Source organism: Pectinophora gossypiella, chromosome 13, assembly GCF_024362695.1.
Source record: "Pectinophora gossypiella chromosome 13, ilPecGoss1.1, whole genome shotgun sequence".
In the NCBI taxonomy this organism is placed as follows: Eukaryota; Metazoa; Arthropoda; class Insecta; order Lepidoptera; family Gelechiidae; genus Pectinophora; species Pectinophora gossypiella.
Window position 1 is genome coordinate 14,572,080 of NC_065416.1, and position 20,121 is coordinate 14,592,200.

Here is a 20,121-nt window from a genome sequence, read left to right on the forward strand (position 1 = left end):
CATCAGGGGGGTTAAAATGGCCACATCGAAGCAATTCATCTAAGAAAGCAATATTGCAATTTGACATTTGTTAAAAAAAAAGTAAAAGTAAGTGCGCAATGCAAACAAATGTCAAAGTGCAATATTGCTTTCTTAGATGAATTGCTTCGATGTGGCCATTTTACATACATACATACATACATAAACTCACGCCTATTTCCCACCGGGGTAAGCAGAGACTATAGAATTCCATTTGCTTCGATCCTGACACAACTTCTCTTGCTTCCTCCACATTCATCAATCGCTTCATACACGCACGCCGGTTCAGAGTAGATCGTATTGAACCTTTTCTAAGGACATCTCCAATTTGGTCATCATAAGTCCTTCTCGGTCTTCCTCTGCCAGCCCTACCATTAACTTTCGCTTTATATACCGCTTAACCCCATTTTAACCCCATAGAATGTGATTTTGCACGGCGCTTACGTGATTTTCACTGTAAAGTGACGATATTGTACAATGCCATACCTTAATATCTCTAGAGGCCTGCATGTTTGCCAGCGACTGTTTGACGCCCTTGCCCACCTGCCAGATGATGGCTTCGGGCGGCTGACCCTTGAACGGGTACTCGCCGCACAGCAGCTCATACCACACCGTGCTGGAACAAACATTTTATTATCGTTATATTCATACGTAAATTCACGCCCGTAATCTGTGGGGTTTCTCACGATAATTAAAACATAATAACGGATTCTTACCGCGTTTAAAGAAGGGATATGAGACTCCCGATATTTCGACACTGTTGCAAGTGCCATGATCACGGGATGACTGATGAGATTGGAGTGGGTAGATCCATAATTTTCTACGGGCAGACATATCTGTGTACCCTCTTTCTTTGCCGTTTCTTTATGTATTTGATATCGGAATGTTCGGAACCATCTGAACTCGCACCAAACTCACTACGACAAACCGCACTCACTGTGTTCCTCACGATGTTTTCCTTCACCGCTGAGCACGTGATAATCATTTATGATCCAAACATGAATTCGAAAACAAATTCGACAATCATTGGTTTAGGCCTGTGCTGGATTCCAACCCGCGATCTCAAAGTGAGATGCAAGCGTCCTACCAACTGGGCAATCACGGCTCAATTACGTTGAGTGAATGCTTCTGATTATTCTTAATACTTGAGGGGCGCGGTGGCGCAGCGGTTCACGCGCTCGGTCTGCGATTGTTGAAGTCGAGCAACTTTCGCAAAGGCCGGTCATAGGATGGGTGGCTACAAAAAAAAAGTTTTCATCTCGAGCTCCTCCGTGCTTCGGAAGGCACGTTAAGCCGTTGGTTCCGGCTGCATTAGCAGTCGTTAATAACCATCAATCCGCAGTGGGCCCGCGTGGTGGTTTAAGGCCCGATCTCCCTATCCATCCATAGGGAAGGGAAGGCCCGTGCCACAGCAGTGGGGACGTTAAAGGGCTGATGATGATGATGATTCTTAATACAGCTAGGTAAGCACTCACCCGAAGGCGTAGACATCAGTGGACTTGGAGAAGGGCAGGTGCAGCGAGGCGTGCGGCCGCAGCGCCCGCACCAGCTCGGGCGCCAGGTAGCACAGCCAGCCCGGGGGGATGCCCAGGCTGTCGCCGCGCGCGCTGGGGACGACACAATGCACACGGTGTTAATGACATTGTAATGAAAACTTAAAAAAAAACGTAATAATAAGTCCGCGCGTTTTTCTACAACGTCACAGTGTGCTTTTTCATACAAATCCCATAGTAATTTCGTGTTTTGACGTTTAGTAAAAAGTAACTGATTTTTCTAGGTGGAAACTAGCCGACCTGTGCTGTTTATCAAAACTTACAGGTCTACACGTTCACAAGCTACAAGTTACTCATAAGTACGTGTAAATTACGTAAAATATACTTGTTAAATAAATATTGACACTTGTAACATGTAATTTACATGTGTAGTTTTTCTTACAAGTCTACACGTTCACAAGCTACAAGTTACTCACAAGTACGTGTAAATTACGTTTATCAAAAAAGTATAGAAATTGTAAAATATACTTGTTAAATAAATATTGACACTTGTAACTTGTAATTTACATGTGTAGTTTTGATAAACACATTCTTGTAATAATGGTAAGTTTTACAAGAAAATTTCTTGTAATACATGACTTGTAAGTTTTGATAAACAGGGCACTGACCGAAATATACATTTATATTTTACCTGGGGGGTTAAAATGGCCACATCGAAGCGATTCATCTCAGAAAGCAATATTGCAATTTTACATTTGCGCATATAAAAGTGCGCAATGGAAACAAATGTCTAATAGCAATATTGCTGTCTTAGATGAATTACTTCGATGTGCCCATTTTAACCACCCTGGACTTGGAGTAAGGGAAAGTGGAGGTAGGTAAAATTGGTGCATTATAATTCAAATTGTAAATACTAACTTGTTTCCGAAGCAGAGTTTGGTGACGGAGAACAGTCCGAAGTCGGTGATGACCACCTTTCCGTTCTCCAGGAAGATATTCTTGGTCTTGAGGTCCTTGTGCACGATGCCGCGCGCGTGCAGGTACCCCATACCCTGCGAACATTATTTTTTTTACAATCATCATCTAGTGGTGGTGGTGACCATCATCAGATGGTGCTGGTGGTGTTAGTGGTAGTGATGGAGGTGGAGGTGGTGGTGGTGGTAGTGGTGGTGGTGATGGTGGTGGTGGTGGTGGTGGTGCTGGTGGTGTTAATGGTAGTGATGGTGGTGGTGCTGGTGTTGGTAGTGGTAGTGGTGATGGTGATGGTGGTGGTGTTAGTGGTAGTGATGGTGGTGGTGCTGGTGGTGTTAGTGATGGTGGTGGTGGTGGTGGTGATGATAGTGGTAGTGTGTGTAAGTGAGTAGTAGAATGTGATTGGACTTTCGCAGCTTATCGTACCTGTGAGATCTGCTGCGCCACGATGACGCTCTTGTTGTTGGTGAACTTGTCCTTGCGCAGGTGTATGAGCGTGTAGAGCGTGTTGCCCTTACACAGTGACGTCACGATGGCCAGCCGCGGCGGCTTCATGCACGCGCCCATGAACAGCACCAGGTTCTCGTGACGCGTCTTGCGGAACGTCGCCACCTGCGGTGGGGGGGGGGGGGAATCATTGTGTGAGTATGTCTCATTTATTTATTCTCTATCTATGCACACAAAATCTGAAAGCTATATTCTATGACTCAATTGACCCCCGCGCCAGCTCGTTCCTGGTTCAACAGGTTTCCTTGGCAATAGTGCGCGGTAACGCGGCCAGTATAATGGGCACCTTTGAACCAGGTACGAGAGGGGGCGGTATTTTAGACTGACTAGTGTTTGTGTAATAATTTGAAATGTTTTGATTATTCGTAATTTTAAGTGACTCAATTTGTATTACGTTTGTCAGATCTGGATGTTTCTTTAACTTTTGTCATATAATAAGGAATAAAACTACGTATAGAACGACAACCCTGCTCCCCTCTCTGAGCTAGGTTTACCTCATCCCCCTCGAACATAGTTTAGACTTGAATAACACAGGTGCGCGTTGACGATAACGTCAATGTGTGGTGTCTTGGTACAACGAGGTTGTTTGTATGAAGTGCATGGGCGGATCCAGGAGTCATGGGGGTCATGGCCCCCACTGGGCGACAGGTTGGGCCATGGGTGGCCACTGCAATTTTATCTAATTCTCTACGGAGATAGGTTATCTGCGACCAGGGGGATTAAAATGGCCACATCGAAGCAATTCGTCTAAGAAAGCGATATTTTAATTTGGCATTTGCGCATGTGAAAGTAAGTGCGCAATGCAAACAAATGTCAAATAGCCATATGGCTTTCTGCTTAACCACCCTGGTGACCCAAATAAAAGCTGGATCCGCTCCTGATGAACTGTCCGGTGTGTGCCTTTGTGATGGTCAGTAAACACGTACCTCGTGCTTGAAGGTCTCGAGCGGCACCGCGTCGTCGCTGAGAGAGTGCATGTGTAACAGCTTAACGGCGACTGCGCCGTGCCAGGAGCCGCGGTACACGGTTCCAAACCGCCCGTGCCCGATGATCTCGAACAGTTTCAACTCGTCGTACGGGATGTCCCATTCTTTCATTGATAACTGCAATAAAAGGAGAATTTTAGTGTCAATTGAAATAAAACTCCAGGTCACTTTCAATTTACTTTTAACCGTTTATTTGCTCAGAGGTCAGTAGTACTTATTTTTAAACACAACCGTTCGATTCACTGGTTCACAAACGAATGAATTCTTACTAGCCGGTGAGTGCCTGCTCGCCCTACTCTCCCCACTACGTTTCTCTACGTGAGTGGCGGTAGAGTGGCAGCACGATGTCTACTATCGAATCAATAATCGTTCCGACATAAATTATTTTAATTTAAAAACTATAAAAAGGTTTTTAAAAATCAAAACATTATTAAATATTATTATTCCGAACTAAAATTATAAAAATATGTTTAAAAATCATGACACAATCACACATAACATCGCTCGAGCGATTTTTTTTTAATTGTGTGTTACTAACATAGTTTTTGTCCTTTGTACTAACAGTATATGGGCCATAAGGTCTGAAATAAAGATATTTTATTTTTATTTAATCGATTCTGATGACATGTGTAGTTTTGTCGATTAGTGCTAACAAACTGCGTCGCTGGTTATATGCAAATAAAAACACATGCTTGAATTTAGAAATGGACTGTAATATTTTAAAATTATTTAAATTGACAAGAAAGCGCCATGATGTTAAGAAGGGTAGAAGAAAAAAAAAGCGGCGTTGCCATAATACAAAACGTAAATTTTAGTGTGTACAGTCATGAGTAATATAATGTACCCACTTTAGGATTCTGTCGCACTAAAATATTTGACATTTAGTGAGACTTACAGTTCAATTTGTCAAAAAAGTTAATGTGACATGGTGCTAAAGTGTATACATATTAATGCTCGTGACCGTACTACACACAAACCAAAAAGTCATGTCGTTCTGTCAATCCATTTCCTTCGATCCTGACACACTTCTCTTGCTTTTTTATATTACTTTACAATAAAAGGTAAATGCAAAAAGACACTACATAAACAAATCACAACACGCACTTCTTCAAACAGCATACGGCGCCTCAAGAAAGCAGTCATGATGGAGTCAAATCTTCACAAAACAGTGGGGAATATTATTCCTATTGAAATATACATGAGCTCACGACTATATCCCAATGGGGTAGTCAGTCCATCGCAAGATGACCTAAGTACCAACACCTCACCGAGCTTTCTGTTAGACCTACGTGTTAGGTGAGTCGTATCGCCGTCTATAATGGTCGAGCCAACTGTGTTAGTGAAAACTGCAGTTAAGATAAATTAATAATCGGTGTAAGTCCGGTATTGGTGTTCGAAACGACGCTCCAAGAGTATACCAGTGTACCAGTGATTGAAATATAACCACATATACATCACATTGGTCCGACAGTAAGCTCGGTGATGCGTGGATACTTAGTTCATCTTGCGATGTATGTACCTAAGACTACAATTGTCTACTTGACAGTTGTAACAATAATGGTAGTTTATTATTTAACGATAATTATCCAATAGATGTTTTTATTAAGATTTTTTTTACAAAATAAGAATGCTATTTTTTATCTGTGTATAAGTAATAAGACCCGAAACACGGGCGGCCATGATTGAGCTTCGTGTGACGTCACAATTCACAAAATAAACAAAAACTATCTGTCAGGTTTCAATTTATACTGTTTGACAGTCTCTTTGCTTATTGAAATGTGACGTCACTGGGCAAAATGTCATGTCACCAACCGTTTTGGAAATTTCAAATTCGAAATTTGAAATTAATGAAAAAAATATCGTTTTTATTCTACTATAAAAAGCTTTTTCAAGTAAATTGTATATTTTAAGAGGTTTAAAATAAGCGTCTGTATTTACAATTAAATTGTTAAGTAACCAATTGGGAATACAGTCACGAGATTATATATTGATTACTATTTAGTAATTAGTAACAAAACAAGCGTCGTAACTCGACAGAAAACACAAGAGAAATGAGCAACTATCTGTCGTGTTTCGTTGAACTTATCGCTAGCAATGGCGGCGGGGCATCGTATTGTTATCACAGCGCATTCCGGTGTACCGTAAACAGGGTGTTAGTGATATCGTAACGAATACTGAAGGGGATAATTCAGACCATGATTCCGAGTAAATATAAAGTGGAGCCGAATTTTTTTAATTTCAATTCTATACTTTTGCGGTGGAAAATTCCACTAGAAATTAACTTAGAATAAAAAGCTGAATCAGCCCTCTCAGTATTCGTTACAATGTCGCTTGCACCCCGTACAAGTATGTACAGGTAGCCATACAAGTACGTATGGGTGTTAGTGACACCATAACATATACTGAGGGAACGAATATTGATATAAAAAATAATAAATAAAATTCATGATAATTTTAGTGGTAAAAAACCACAAACAAATTCATGTTTTTCTTTGTGTCTTTTTTAATTATTTTCAGTTTCATACTTTTGCGACGGAAAATTCCACTTGATATAGATAACATAGTCTGAATCATCTCTCAAAGTTTTCGTTACCATATTACTAACACCCTGTATGGGTTTAGTATGATATACTCTGAATCGGCGTGTGTGTATGAAATGATTAATGAATGTGGAATAAGCAAGACAAGTGTGTCAGGATCGAAGCAAATGGAATTCTATAGTCTTTATGTACGTATGATTAAACAGAAGACCTGGAGTGTTAAAAAGGCCACATCGAAGCTATTCATCTAAAAAGCAATATTTATTTATTTATTTTTAACAGTTTTACATTCAGCCATTACATAGATCTGTCAAAGTACGTAGTGCTAGTGTTGTAACGTTCATTAGCATAGTGATCTTCTTCTTCTTCTTATCGTGTGGGTTGTGAGGTGACGTACCAACCTCATCAACCCTGGTGTCAGGGTTACTATTGAGCCGCCAAAGGCCCCTGACATGACTCATGTAACGACTACTTACTTACATCAGTAAGTAGTAACCGGGACCAACGGCTTAACGTGCCTTCCGAAGCACGGATCATCTTACTTTCGGACAATCAGGTGATTAGCCTGTAATGTCCTAACCAAACTAGGGATCACAAAGTGATTTTTGTGATATGTCCCCACCGGGATTCGAACCCGGGGCCTCCGGATCGTGAGTCCAACGCTCAACCACTGGACCACAGAGGCCGTTGGTGTGCATAGTGCTAGCATACTGATGTATCAGTATCAGTCGATATTACGTCGATCGATTCTTTTCTACCTAACAGTATGTAGAATAGTGTCTACTTACGCTATTTTGTCGCGGCCATCTGGAATCCTTATTGCTGAGGTCGAGCGAGTCGGCGCGCACCGCGCCGCCGCTGTCAGTGGAGCCCGACCCCGTCAGGGACACACATCGGGAACTGTCTGTTAGGGAATACATTAATATAGTACAAATAATACATTTGGAGGAGCTCGGTGGCGAAGCGGTAAACGCGCTCGGTCTGCGATTGTTGAAGTTAAGCAACTTTCGCAAAGACCGGTCATAGGATGGGTGACCACAAAAAAAAGTTTTCATCTCCTCCGTGCTTCGGAAGGCACGTTAAGCCGTTGGTCCCGGCTGCATTAGCAGTCGTTAATAACCATCAATCCGCACTGGGCCCGCGTGATGGTTTAAGGCCCGATCTCCCTATCCATCCATAGGGAAGCCCCGTGCCCCAACAGTGAGGACGTTAATGTTCTGACGATGATGAATACATTTGGAGACAAGGGTGGCCTGCCGCTGAAGCATGTGTTCAGGGTACCGAACAGGGCATAGTAGCTAGCCACAAGTTGGTAGTGTGACTAGGGATCGACCGACGGCGTTATGTTGCCAGTTGTACGTATGAATCAGAATCAATTTAATTTTCATAGATAAACTTGTTGAAGGTAAAGGAGAATGGGCGAATCTGGTCCAAGAACCTCCACTGATGAGACTTATATGTAATGAAAGCTTATGCTTTCCCTATGATTCTGGCAAAGTCCTATCAGATTCTGTCCCGGGGTTCTTTTTTTACGGCCATGTTTGTCCTGGCTAAAAATGTGATAAAATACAGTGGGAGCTAAAATCGACTCAAGATGTGTTGCTGGATAACTAAGTCTACATAAATAATTATGTATCATATTGTATATCATTTTAAAGAGGATCTTTTCCAGAATCCGAAACATAAAAAAAAAACAAAATAAAATCTTTTTGTAAGCGAATTATAGTCAATTTATATCTGCAGCGCCATTGTTTCTCGGTAGCTAAGTTCAAGTTTCATGCCTTTTACCCCTTCCAAAAGTATCTTACCGATTTTTTTATATTGCTTCCGGAATTTGATCTGAGTGATAATAACAAGAAAAATAAATAAACACCTCTCCGATAGAGACCGGCTAAGCTATTGCCTATTGCAAGAAATCGTCATCATTAGCAAGTCATTACGGTATTGCATATTATAAGCTTATCAGCAACTTGGAACTTGGTCCAAGAACCTCCACTGGTGAGACTTGCATGTAATGATAGCTTATACTTGTCCTATGATTCTGGCAAAGTTCTATCAAACACTGTCCTAGGGTGTTTTTACGGCCATGTTTGTCCTGAGTGTACAGTAGTGGACTGCAAAATCACCTCAGGATTTGTTGTCGAAAAACTATTTAACTAAGTCTATATACATAATTATATATCATAATGTATATCAATTTTAAAGGGAAAGGTTATCAGAATCAGAAACACAAATAAAAAAAAATGCATTATGTAAACGACTTTTAGCCAACTCACGTCCGTAGCACCATTTTTCTCAGCAGCTACGTACGAGTTTCGCGCCTTCCAACCTTTCCAAAGAAGCCCAATCATTTTTTCCTTCTTCTGATATTACATTCTTAACCTGACAAGTGACAACAAAGAAAAAAAAAAAATAGATACCATTCCGATAGAGGCCGCGTAAGCTATGGACCTATTGCAAGATAACGTACTCAAAGGCTAGTCATTATAATCCAACAGACGTAACATGATTAGAATGCGGCGGGACGGAAATGTAGTACATCGCCTTATGCGAAAGAGACGAAATATGTGTCTCTTTAACACTAACAGTATACAGCTTAGTACGAGAGAAACAAGAAATAAGTCATTCTAATCAAGATGCAATACAATGACTCTATTGTATACAAAAGAAACACATTTATTAAACAAGTTCAGGCAATAACTGGTGCAAAAGGCGGCTTTATTGCCAAGGTAGCAATTACTACCAGGCAACCTTACGTTTACGATACGTTTGTTGTACCATTCGGCATTGTTTATAAGACAAGATATAAGCCTGGATTAATAAAACAAGATTGTGGTGAAAGAAAACATACTACATTTGCGTCCTCCCGCATTCTAATCATGTTACGTCTGTTGGATTATAATGACTAGCCTTTGAGTACGTTATCTTGCAATAGGTCCATAGCTTACGCGGCCTCTATCGGAATGGTATCTATTTTATTTCTTGTTGTTGTCACTTAGTCTTGTCAGGTTAAGAATGCAATATCAGAAGAAGGAAAAAATGATTGGGCTTCTTTGGAAAGGTTGGAAGGCGCGAAACTCGTACGTAGCTGCTGAGAAAAATGGTGCTACGGACGTGAGTTGGCTAAAAGTCGTTTACATACTTACTTAATGCATTTTTTTATTTGTGTTTCAGATTCTGATAACCTTCCCCTTTAAAATTGATATACATTATGATATATAATTATGTATATAGCCTTAGTTAAATAGTTTATCGACAACAAATCCTGAGGTGATTTGGCAGTCCACTACTGTACACTCAGGACAAACATGGCCGTAAAAAAACCCTAGGACAGTGTTTGATAGAACTTTGCCAGAATCATAGGACAAGTATAAGCTATCATTACATGCAAGTCTCACCAGTAGAGGTTCTTGGACCAAGTTCCAAGTTCCTGATAAGCTTATAATATGCAATACCGTAATGACTTGCTAATGATGACGATTTCTTGCAATAGGCAATAGCTTAGCCGGTCTCTATCGGAGAGGTGTTTATTTATTTTTCTTGTTATTATCACTCAGATCAAATTCCGGAAGCAATATAAAAAAAATCGGTAAGATACTTTTGGAAGGGGTAAAAGGCATGAAACTTGAACTTAGCTACCGAGAAACAATGGCGCTGCAGATATAAATTGACTATAATTCGCTTACAAAAAGATTTTTTTTTGTTTTTTTTTTTATGTTTCGGATTCTGGAAAAGATCCTCTTTAAAATGATATACAATATGATACATAATTATTTATGTAGACTTAGTTATCCAGCAACACATCTTGAGTCGATTTTAGCTCCCACTGTATTTTATCACATTTTTAGCCAGGACAAACATGGCCGTAAAAAAAGAACCCCGGGACAGAATCTGATAGGACTTTGCCAGAATCATAGGGAAAGCATAAGCTTTCATTACATATAAGTCTCATCAGTGGAGGTTCTTGGACCAAGTTTCATACAAAAGTGCCCATTGTCATTTAACATTTTCAATCTACGTAATCAAGGTGTTATGGCTGAGGATAAGAAATGACAAGAAACTGCAACGGCAACACATCTTTTAAATCAATATAGGTATGCATTACAAGTAGTTATTCGATAACTAGAGAATTAAGTAAATTTACACAAAATAAGCTTCACATGAGCTTTATTTTGTGACAAAATCAAAATACTGTCTGGTATTTTATTGTAAAAACGTATACATAACCCCCAAAACGACGATTTTAATTAGCCTAGAATTTTGGGTCGCGCATTTATGTGTCGCGTTGTGTAAACTTCGTTAGCGCGTTCTAAGCCTGTATTATACGACGTGCGCGCCATCTGTTGGCAATGGGCGGAACTAGCTGGTCAACTAGTTGGGTCATCCACACACATACTTCTCAAATATTATAAGGAAGGACTAAGAGTAGAAATTTAAATAGAAAGAGAGATAGATAAAAGATTTATCAACAGGTTTTCATAGACATGTTTTTGTGAGAAAGAGAAGAAAAATAGTGCTAATAGGGTAATCGTCTGGTAATGTAACATACCTAGTATTCTAAAACCTGTATGCAGCATTTGGACGTAATAAGAACATTATTTCAAGACATTAGGTATTGTTTATATGTAATTTATGAAATAATTATAACAGCCGCCGCGGTCAAGTGACTGGAGGCATTGGACTCACGATCCGGAGGCCCCGGGTTCGAATCCCGGTGTTGACATATCACAAAAACCACTTGTGATCCCTGGTTTGGTTCGTGAGTTCACCGCTCAACCACTGGACCACAGAGGCCGTTTTCCACATTTTTACTTTCGATTATTTTGTTGGCAATCAACATAAAATACCAAAATCTTTAGCTGAGGCCTAGTTAAGTGGAAGAAGTTTTGAGTTTCCATATTAGAATACGGGTTTAAGTTTTGCGTGTCTTACTAGCAGTAGATAAATTCACTAAATGGGTACACCTGACCGATCAGCTCGCGACAACAACCACTTTAGAACCCCGATACCGACCCCGCCGCGTAGACGACGATTTTCCTCATTCCGCTATCGACCCACTAGCGTCGATTAATTCTTTCAAATATTCTCCTTCTCAGATGACGCGCTGAGCCGAGGTTCGCGCCCAACTGGGCATCCTCAGGCCTGTTGTCTTAAATTTTGTACCGGATGAGAGTCCTCAGCGCTCCCCATTTGTCCGGCCAAGTAGTTAATGCCATTTCCGACAAATCTACAATAAGTCACTTGGTCCCGGTTACTACTTACTGATGTAAGTACGTAGTCGTTACATGGGTCATGTCAGGGTCATTTGGCGGCTCAATAATAACCCTGACACCAGGGTTGCTGAGGTTGGTAATCCACTTCACAGCCCACACGATAGATGAAGTACACCGGTCTTCGAGTTTACCGCAATATGAGACAGACTTACCACTTTTAACACTGGGCGTGAGGTCTTCTTTATGCTCGGGTATCGTTCTGGGGGACTGCACTGACGTCACGTGGTTGGGGCTCGACACCGGCGGCTTTACTTCTGACAATAAAAACATATTCATTATTCCTTTGTTCTTCAATCTACTTCTTTATACATAAACGCACGCACGCACGTAGGCAAGCACGCACGCACGCATCCACGCACACACGCATGCACGCACGCACGCACGCACACACAGAACAGACGGAAAACAGACAGCTCAGTGAGGTGTAGGTACTTACTTCATCTTGCAAAGTATGTTAGGTACCTGTGGCTACCCCAACTGTGATATTGTCATGAGCTTATGTTGTGATATGTAGTAAGTAATGTACCTGGGAAGTGGAACTGCGGCTTGGTGGGCAGATGGTGGTGGTGGTGCGGCGTGTTGGGGGCGCACAGGGCTGGTGACGACGGCGTCGAGCTGTTGCACGAGGACGTCGTCGACGACGAGTCCGGGCCCTGACAGGAATAAAGTATGATAAGGTGCAAAAGTGACGACCTCCGTGGACCAGTGATAGAGCGTTGGGCTCACGATCCGGAGGTCCTGGCTTCGATTCCCGGTGGGGACATATCACAAAAATTACTTTGTGGTCCCTAGTTTGGTTAGGACATTACAGGCTGATCACCTGATTGTCCGAAAGTAAGATGATACGTTCTTCGGAAGGCACGTTAAGCCGTTGGTCCCGGTTACTACTTACTGATGTAAGTAAGTAGTCGATAAATAAGCCATGTCAGGGGCCTTTGGCGGCTCAATAGTAACCCTGACACCAGGGTTGATAAGGTTGGTACTCCGCCTCAAAACCCACAAGATAGAAGAAGAGAAGAAGGTGCAAAAGTCCAATCAGTTTGCAAAGTAATAAATTAACTGGTTGCAAATTATGTAGTAAAAAAATATGTAATACAAACTGGATTAAAAAAAAAAGAAAGGAAAACATGAAACAGTAGGACTAGGGCCCTGTGCTGGGAGGTTTTCTGGCCACGTCTTTCCCTCAGCGTTACAGATTCCGATGTGGTAGTAGTTTTAAAGCTAGTTACATAATATGTAATTTGATTTTTGACGTTCAAAATACGCTGACTATGTAAGCCAATTTCGAACAAAAATTTTTTTTTTGCACTTAAGACCTAAAAATAATTTAAGACCATAAAGTTTTATTTATTGATTTATAAACGACGTCCGTGATCCAGTGGTTCGGGGTTCGATTTCCATGACTAACAAAAAATAACTTTGCGAGTCTGCAGGTTGAAATCACTGGAATGTTAGAAAACTAAGATGATTCTGCGCTTCGACAGGCACGTGAAGCGATTAGTAAGTCATACCGGGTAGTTGTGCTGCGGGGGCGCGTGGTGCCGCCGCGGCGCCCGCAGCGACGACAGGAAGCTGCCGCGCCCCGCCACCGGCGACGACACGTAATAACCACCACCTATAAACATCATTCACACTCATACAAATACTATAATACAATAACGTTACATAGTCCAATTTTAATATTTTATGATAGTTATACAATGGCCCCGATTCCTGCAGACACCTCCTAAATTTACTTTAAGTTATACCTGTCATTTTCTTATCCGCCGAAAACGAAAGGGACGGATGATTGACAGCTCTTAATTTTAGGAAGAATGAGTAAATGAATGAATAACCTGGGCGAATCAAAAAGGTATCTCGCTGGTATGCAAACCGTTTGACGTGTGCTGTCAACTTAATTCTGTCTGTGTTTTAGAATTGTGCTTAAAATTGACGTGTGTTCCATAAATTTTATGCTTGTCGATTACCCGTCCCTTTCCTTTTCGGCGGATAAGAAAATGACAGGTATAACTTAAAATAAAATTAGATGGCGTCTGCAGGAATTAGCACCAATATTCATATTTAAAATATAAGTTGGCTATGGTCGAGTCATTTGTATTATCTATGAACCTATGAACAGACAATAAAAAAATGTAATACACAAATAGAATAGAAATCAGTAGGTATAGGTACATAGTAGGAGTGAACATAATAAGTAAGCCTAATAATAATAATTCCGTGCTTCGGAAGGCACGTTAAGCCGTTGGTCCCGGTTATTACTTCTGATGTAGGTTGATGGGGTTGACAATCCACCTCACAACCTACAACAACCGACCGACCTACGATAGAAGAAGAAGCCGCGCGAAGTCGAGAGTGGAACAATCAAGGGGAGGCAAGCCTTTGCCCTGCAGTGGGATCAAATAACTAGATAAAATAAGATTATTCTTAAGGAAATAACAGTAACTCACCATCTTTATAGATCTTCTCTTTAAACGCATTGACGAACCCTATAGGTAGGCCACAGGAGGGAGGGACTTTCGTTTCGCAATCCCTGAAACAATATTTAAATAGTACATCAGGGGGTTAAAAAGGTCACATCGAAGCAATTCATCTAAAAAAGCAATATTGCTATTTGACATTTGTTTGCATTGCGCACTTACTTTTATATGCGCAAATGTCAAATTGCAATATTGCTTTTTTAGATGAATTGCTTCGATGTGGCCTTTTTAACCCGCCAGATTAGCTGTAATAGAATTACGCATGTCACAAACGATAGTTCGGCAACAGTCCAGTAATAAATGGGACCATGGGGTTTTCTTATGAAAACCAGGTATGCTCAATCCTATGACAAGCCGCCATTGCTAGCCCAATGACGTACGTGTTATCATAAAATTGGTATCTCCAACATTCCAAGAACGTAAATTTTATTATTGAAAATTAAGTGAGTTATTGACTAATGTATTTCATTACTATTAATTGTCACATATATTACAAAATAGTATTTTATGCAACAGTTGTATAAGAAGGGTCAAAAAATGCGAGTGGCGTGAGTTGCGATGTGAGCCTTGGCGAACATCGCAATAAGAGACGCCACGAGCATTTTTTGACCTAGTTATACAACGTTGCATACAATACTTTTTCTACGACGACGTAATTTTAAACGAAACACAAAAATTTTCCAATTTATTTTCCAACGCGCGGGAAAATGGCGGCAAATGTATACTTTTTTTTTATAGTATATCTATGGCACCAAAGTAAAGGTGCCAGTTTCCAGGTCAAAAAAAAAAACAACAACAATGCTTTTTTGGCGACATTATAGTACAGTTACACTTTGTAAACAATGCTTTTATAGGCCATAGAGCGTACACTTTTTCAAAGAGTTTAATTATGTATGTACTTATATTAGACTTTTTGGTTATTTAAATGCCAGATTAAAGTAGAGGAGTAGAAAAAGAAATTTAAACTGTAAGTAATATCTTTTACTAAAAGTTCAAAATTGCCATGCAAAGTGAAAAACATTGATCGTGGGTAATCTATTTTTTATGAAACGGCAACACAGTGTGGGATGACGTCAGCTGGGCTAACCTAGAAATGTTAGCTGTCACTTTTGAGCATACTTGGATTTCTTATACCATGCATTTTTTAGGTTTTTATGTAGGTGTTGCCCAGTCAAGTGACCAAACAACACCCTTTCAAGATAAATCTTAATTTCAACGATAAAACATCGATATACTTATAAAAATTTGGCCCACGAGTGGTCACGAAACGCGTGTAAAACTTCTATACCGCGTTCTAAAATACAAGTAGCGCCATCTAGGGGAGTGAATTTTTAAATACATAGTAAACGGCCAGATGCTAATTATAACTAGTACGTCGTAAAAACCGACACAGGGCTAGTGTCTTATCATGATAATATGCGACTAACATGTATAAGGCTCTTTTATGCCGAATGGGTCAAATTACAATAGTTTTTCGTAATGTTAACTCCCACTTTTTTGACTCCTTACTTTCAGCCCCCTATTAAAATTTTCTAATACTCAGAATCAATACTACTTTTTAGTTTTTTTTTTTATATTTTAACCGTGTTTCGGAGGGCACGTTAAGCTGTTGGTCCCGGCTATTAACCGTAAAAACACCTCCACCAACCCGCAGTGGAGCAGCGTGGTGGAGTATGCTCCATACCCCCGGTTGACGGAGGCCTGGGCCCACCAGCAGTGGGCACACATACAGGATGTTAGTGACATCGTAACGAAAACTTTGAGGGATGATTCAGGCCATGATTCTGAGTTGATATCAAGTGAAATTTTCCGTCACAAAATTATGGAACAGAAAATAATGTTAAAAAAACACTAAAATCCACTTGATATCAACTCAGAATTATGGTCTGAATCATCCACCTCAGTATTCAATATAACAATATAATGTGTATCAATATAACATCTCTCACCTGTGACATTTAAACTTGCACTCTTTACACTTCAAGCCGGACCCGAAGAGCATCTGTTTCTCGCAGTAGTCACAGGTGGCGATCATGTTGAAGGTCTTGGTGAAGCGGTGCGCGATGTCGTGGGCCATGGAGCGCCCCACCGTGGTGGGGGTGCGCGGGGAGCGCGGCGCAGGGACGGAGCTCGCTATCGAGCTCGTCGCCGACGCTGTTGATGACTGGAAAGAGTTGGGGTTAACGTAAGTTCCATACAGACAATGATTATAATGAGCTCTCGTTAATTCAAACTTGCGATAATTCGAACCTCTCTATAATTCAAAGTTATCACGAGTTCCCTACTAAATCTCTTTATATTACGAACTAAATCAATACATTTTCATACACTTGGTAATTCGAACGAAAAAAACATTGCTAATTAACAAAACGACGCGTTAATTCGAACTCATCAGCGTCCAACACTCGACAATTCAAAGTTGCAGAGAGAAGAGGCGGAAAGATTGTAAGTACATTTTGCGACAAGTTCAAACTTGTATCAAGATACACGAGCCTTTATTTTTGTTATGATTAGTTTGACTATTTGACGCACACACTTCTTACGAATTGGTTTGTTTAGTTATTCAGTTACTGTTACTCTTTCGTTGATATGCAGATAAAAGTTAGTGTTAGTCATGAGCCCAAGAAATTTCGAACCATTTGATATTTCAAACACTCGATAATTCGTAATATTTCAAGAGTCCCTCGAGTTTCGAATTAACGAGAGTCGACTGTACTTCCCAGGCTACGTTCCCCAATAGCAATATAGATGGCGTTGTACAGAATTAAACGCGACAATTACCTATTTATCAATGCTCAGGTACGGTCACGAGCATTAACATGTATACACTTTGGTACCATGTCACATTAACTTTTTTGACATATTGAACTGTAAGTCTCACTAAATGTCAAATATGTTAGTGCGACAGAGTTTTAAAGTCGGTACATGTTATTGCTCATGACTGTACATCACAAATAGCTTCACACCACACCGCTACCATAGAATAAAGAACTACGTATAGAACGGTACAGCCTCCGTGGTCTAGTGGTTAGAGCGTTAAGCTCACGATCTGGAGGCCCGGGTTCGATTCCCGATGGGGACAATGTCGAAATCACTTCGTGAAACTATCCTTTGTTTGGTAAGCACTTTACAGGCTTGAATCACCTGATTGACTGAATAAAATAAGAAGATTCCGTGCTTCGAAGGGCACGTTAAGCCGTTGGTCCCGGCTATTAGCCGTAAAAATACCTCCACCACATATTAGTACTCGTGAATGTACTTACATTATGATGAGACACGTTGTTAGATGGTCGGTGTAGTGGCGTGGTCTCGGGTTCGGTGTCGTGCGGCGAAGCGGGCGGGGTGCCTTCTAAGGTGCCCACCGCTGACGACTGGCTGTTGTCGCTGTAAGGGATAAGGTAGGTCTTTTATGAATGGACCTGTGGACGGTAGTCGGAGGACCGCTGTCCACAACATAGGTCCCGTGCTGTAGGGCTCCCCAAGTGTTCCGGGCAGCCCTCGGCGGAGGGGGAGGCGGTTGACGCGCTCCCATGGGCGCTGGGCCCCAAACGGCATCCGCCGGCGGGGACGTGGTTGTGTGCAATTGCGTTCCCGTATCCCCGCCACACGGCGGCAAGGAGGAACACCGTTGGGTTTTAGTGGGTATACCGGGTGGCGACACCCGGGGAGTCCCACATAACCACGTCACTCCCCGGGCGGCGTGGTATGCGTAACGCATTTCCCAACGTTAAAAAAAAAGGTCTTTTATGAATATTCTATAGGAATATGAAGTATTTTACTTTCCAGGCTACGTTCCTTGAAAATAATATAGATGGCGCTGTCGAGATTAAACGTGATAATTACAATATTCTCATTACTCGGGCACATAATAAAAATTAATAATTATTATGCCAAAATAAATGGCAGAAGCACAATATTTGTTGTTTGATATTGGATCACATCATGTGTAGAATTGTCTTGCTTTACCGAATTTAACACAAGCGAAGCCGCGGGAAAAAGCTAGCATAATGTATATATGAGGACCTCGGTGGCGCAGCGGTAAACGCGCTCGGTCTGCGATTGTTGAAGTTAAGCAACTTTCGCAAAGGCCGGTCATAGGATGGGTGACCACAAAAAAAGTTTTCATCTCCTCCGTGCTTCGGAGGGCACGTTAAGTCGTTGGTCCCGGCTGCATTAACAGTCGTTAATAACCACCAATCTGCACTGGGCCCGCGTGATGGTTTAAGGCCCGATCTCCCTATCCATCCATAGGGAAGGCCCGTGCCCCAGCAGTGGGGACGTTAATGGGCTGATGATGATGAATGTATATGTGTAATATTACCTCAAGTCGGAGGCATCAGGGCGCACGGACAGCTGCGACTCGTGCGAGCGGGACTTGGTGAGCGTCGCCGCCGGCGGGGGCAGCTGCGCCGGCGGCTGGCGGCGGCTGGCCGGCCCGCTCGCCCTGCCTGCACACACGTGGGACCACATAGCATAAAGTCATGGGACCACATAGCATCAAGTCATGGGACAACATAGCATAAAGTCATGGGACCACATAGCATAAAGTCATAGGACCACATATCATAAAGTTATGGGACCACACAGCATAAAGTCATGGGACCACATATCATAAAATCATGGGACCACATATCATAAAGTCATAGGACCATATATCATAAAGTCATGGGACCACATAGCATAAAGTCATGGGACCACATAGCATCAAGTCATGGGACAACATAGCATAAAGTCATGGGACCACATAGCATAAAGTCATAGGACCACATATCATAAAGTTATGGGACCACACAGCATAAAGTCATGGGACCACATATCATAAAATCATGGGACCACATATCATAAAGTCATAGGACCACATAGCATAAAGTCATGGGACCACATAGCATAAAGTCATGGGACCACATAGCATAAAATCATGGGACCACATAGCATAAAGTCATAGGACCACATAGCATAAAGTCAAGGTTACGTTATGTTTCCCTCGTTAGGATTAGTACGTTAGGTTAGATCTTATATATTAATGAGCTGCCAGATATACTTGAACATGAATGTATATTATTTGCTGATGATACTACAGTAATTGTCAAGGGAGATGTTTCGAAACCAGCAAAATTGCAATCAAATGTTAATGAGGCTCTTAAAAAAGTAATTGAATGGTTATCTAGGAATAATCTCAAAGTGAATATAAATAAAACGAAATGTGTGTCTTTCCACACAAAACAAGGTAGCCAATCCAGGTTGAATGTCAGCTATGAAGGGCGTAAAGTAGAACAAGTCGATAAAATTAAGTTTTTAGGTATGACTATCGACAGTACCTTTGATTGGAACGATCACATCAATGATCTTTGCTCAAAACTAAACAAGTTCACTTATCCGCTCAGGAAAATCAGCCAAACAGTTTCAAAGCAAGCTGCAATCACCGCATATAATGGCTATATAGCATCTGCGCTACGTTATGGTATCATAATATGGGGTAATGCTAAGGACTCTACGCGAACATTCATCATACAAAAGCGATGCATTCGATCCATCTTTAGTTTATGTCAGTCAGATTCTTGCCGACCTTTCTTTAAAAAGTATAAATTATTGACGTTGCCTTGCCTATACATATTGGAAACGTGTTTGTTTGCCCATAAAAATCAATATTTATTTCAAAAAAACTTTGAAATGACCTCAAGAAATCTACGTAGTCAGTACAAACATAAACTTTTTAAATGTGCAAGCAGACTACAATTAGTAGAAAAAAACTCATTCCACATGTGTATCAAAATTTATAACAAATTACCTGATGAATTTAAAATATTGACTCTTTATAAGTTTAGAACCGCATTAATGACGTGGCTAGCCGATAA

General features: G+C 41.1%; 2 protein-coding genes across 6 annotated transcripts in view; both read right to left on the bottom strand.

Moving 5' to 3' along the window:
• LOC126372177 (uncharacterized) overlaps positions 1 to 20,121 on the bottom strand; it is a 319,771-nt gene that overhangs the window by 164,595 nt on the left and 135,055 nt on the right. The gene's annotated exons all lie outside the window — the stretch shown is intronic.
• LOC126372114 (kinase suppressor of Ras 2) overlaps positions 1 to 20,121 on the bottom strand; it is a 39,776-nt gene that overhangs the window by 10,596 nt on the left and 9,059 nt on the right. For 2 of the 3 annotated variants that reach the window (XR_007567114.1, XM_050017696.1), the window contains exons 5-17: positions 18,588 to 18,714; positions 17,530 to 17,650; positions 16,216 to 16,430; positions 14,237 to 14,319; positions 13,301 to 13,404; positions 12,316 to 12,442; positions 11,942 to 12,043; positions 7,305 to 7,420; positions 3,917 to 4,093; positions 2,910 to 3,095; positions 2,430 to 2,563; positions 1,494 to 1,625; positions 505 to 634 (exon numbers count right to left, since the gene is read on the bottom strand). Coding sequence is in view for 2 of the 3 variants with exons in the window: in XM_050017696.1 (XP_049873653.1) it covers positions 505 to 634; positions 1,494 to 1,625; positions 2,430 to 2,563; positions 2,910 to 3,095; positions 3,917 to 4,093; positions 7,305 to 7,420; positions 11,942 to 12,043; positions 12,316 to 12,442; positions 13,301 to 13,404; positions 14,237 to 14,319; positions 16,216 to 16,430; positions 17,530 to 17,650; positions 18,588 to 18,714 (1,754 nt within the window). In the remaining variant the exon portion in view is untranslated. The remainder of the gene's footprint in view (positions 1 to 504; positions 635 to 1,493; positions 1,626 to 2,429; positions 2,564 to 2,909; positions 3,096 to 3,916; positions 4,094 to 7,304; positions 7,421 to 11,941; positions 12,044 to 12,315; positions 12,443 to 13,300; positions 13,405 to 14,236; positions 14,320 to 16,215; positions 16,431 to 17,529; positions 17,651 to 18,587; positions 18,715 to 20,121) is intronic. The other variant, XM_050017697.1, reaches the window with a different exon arrangement.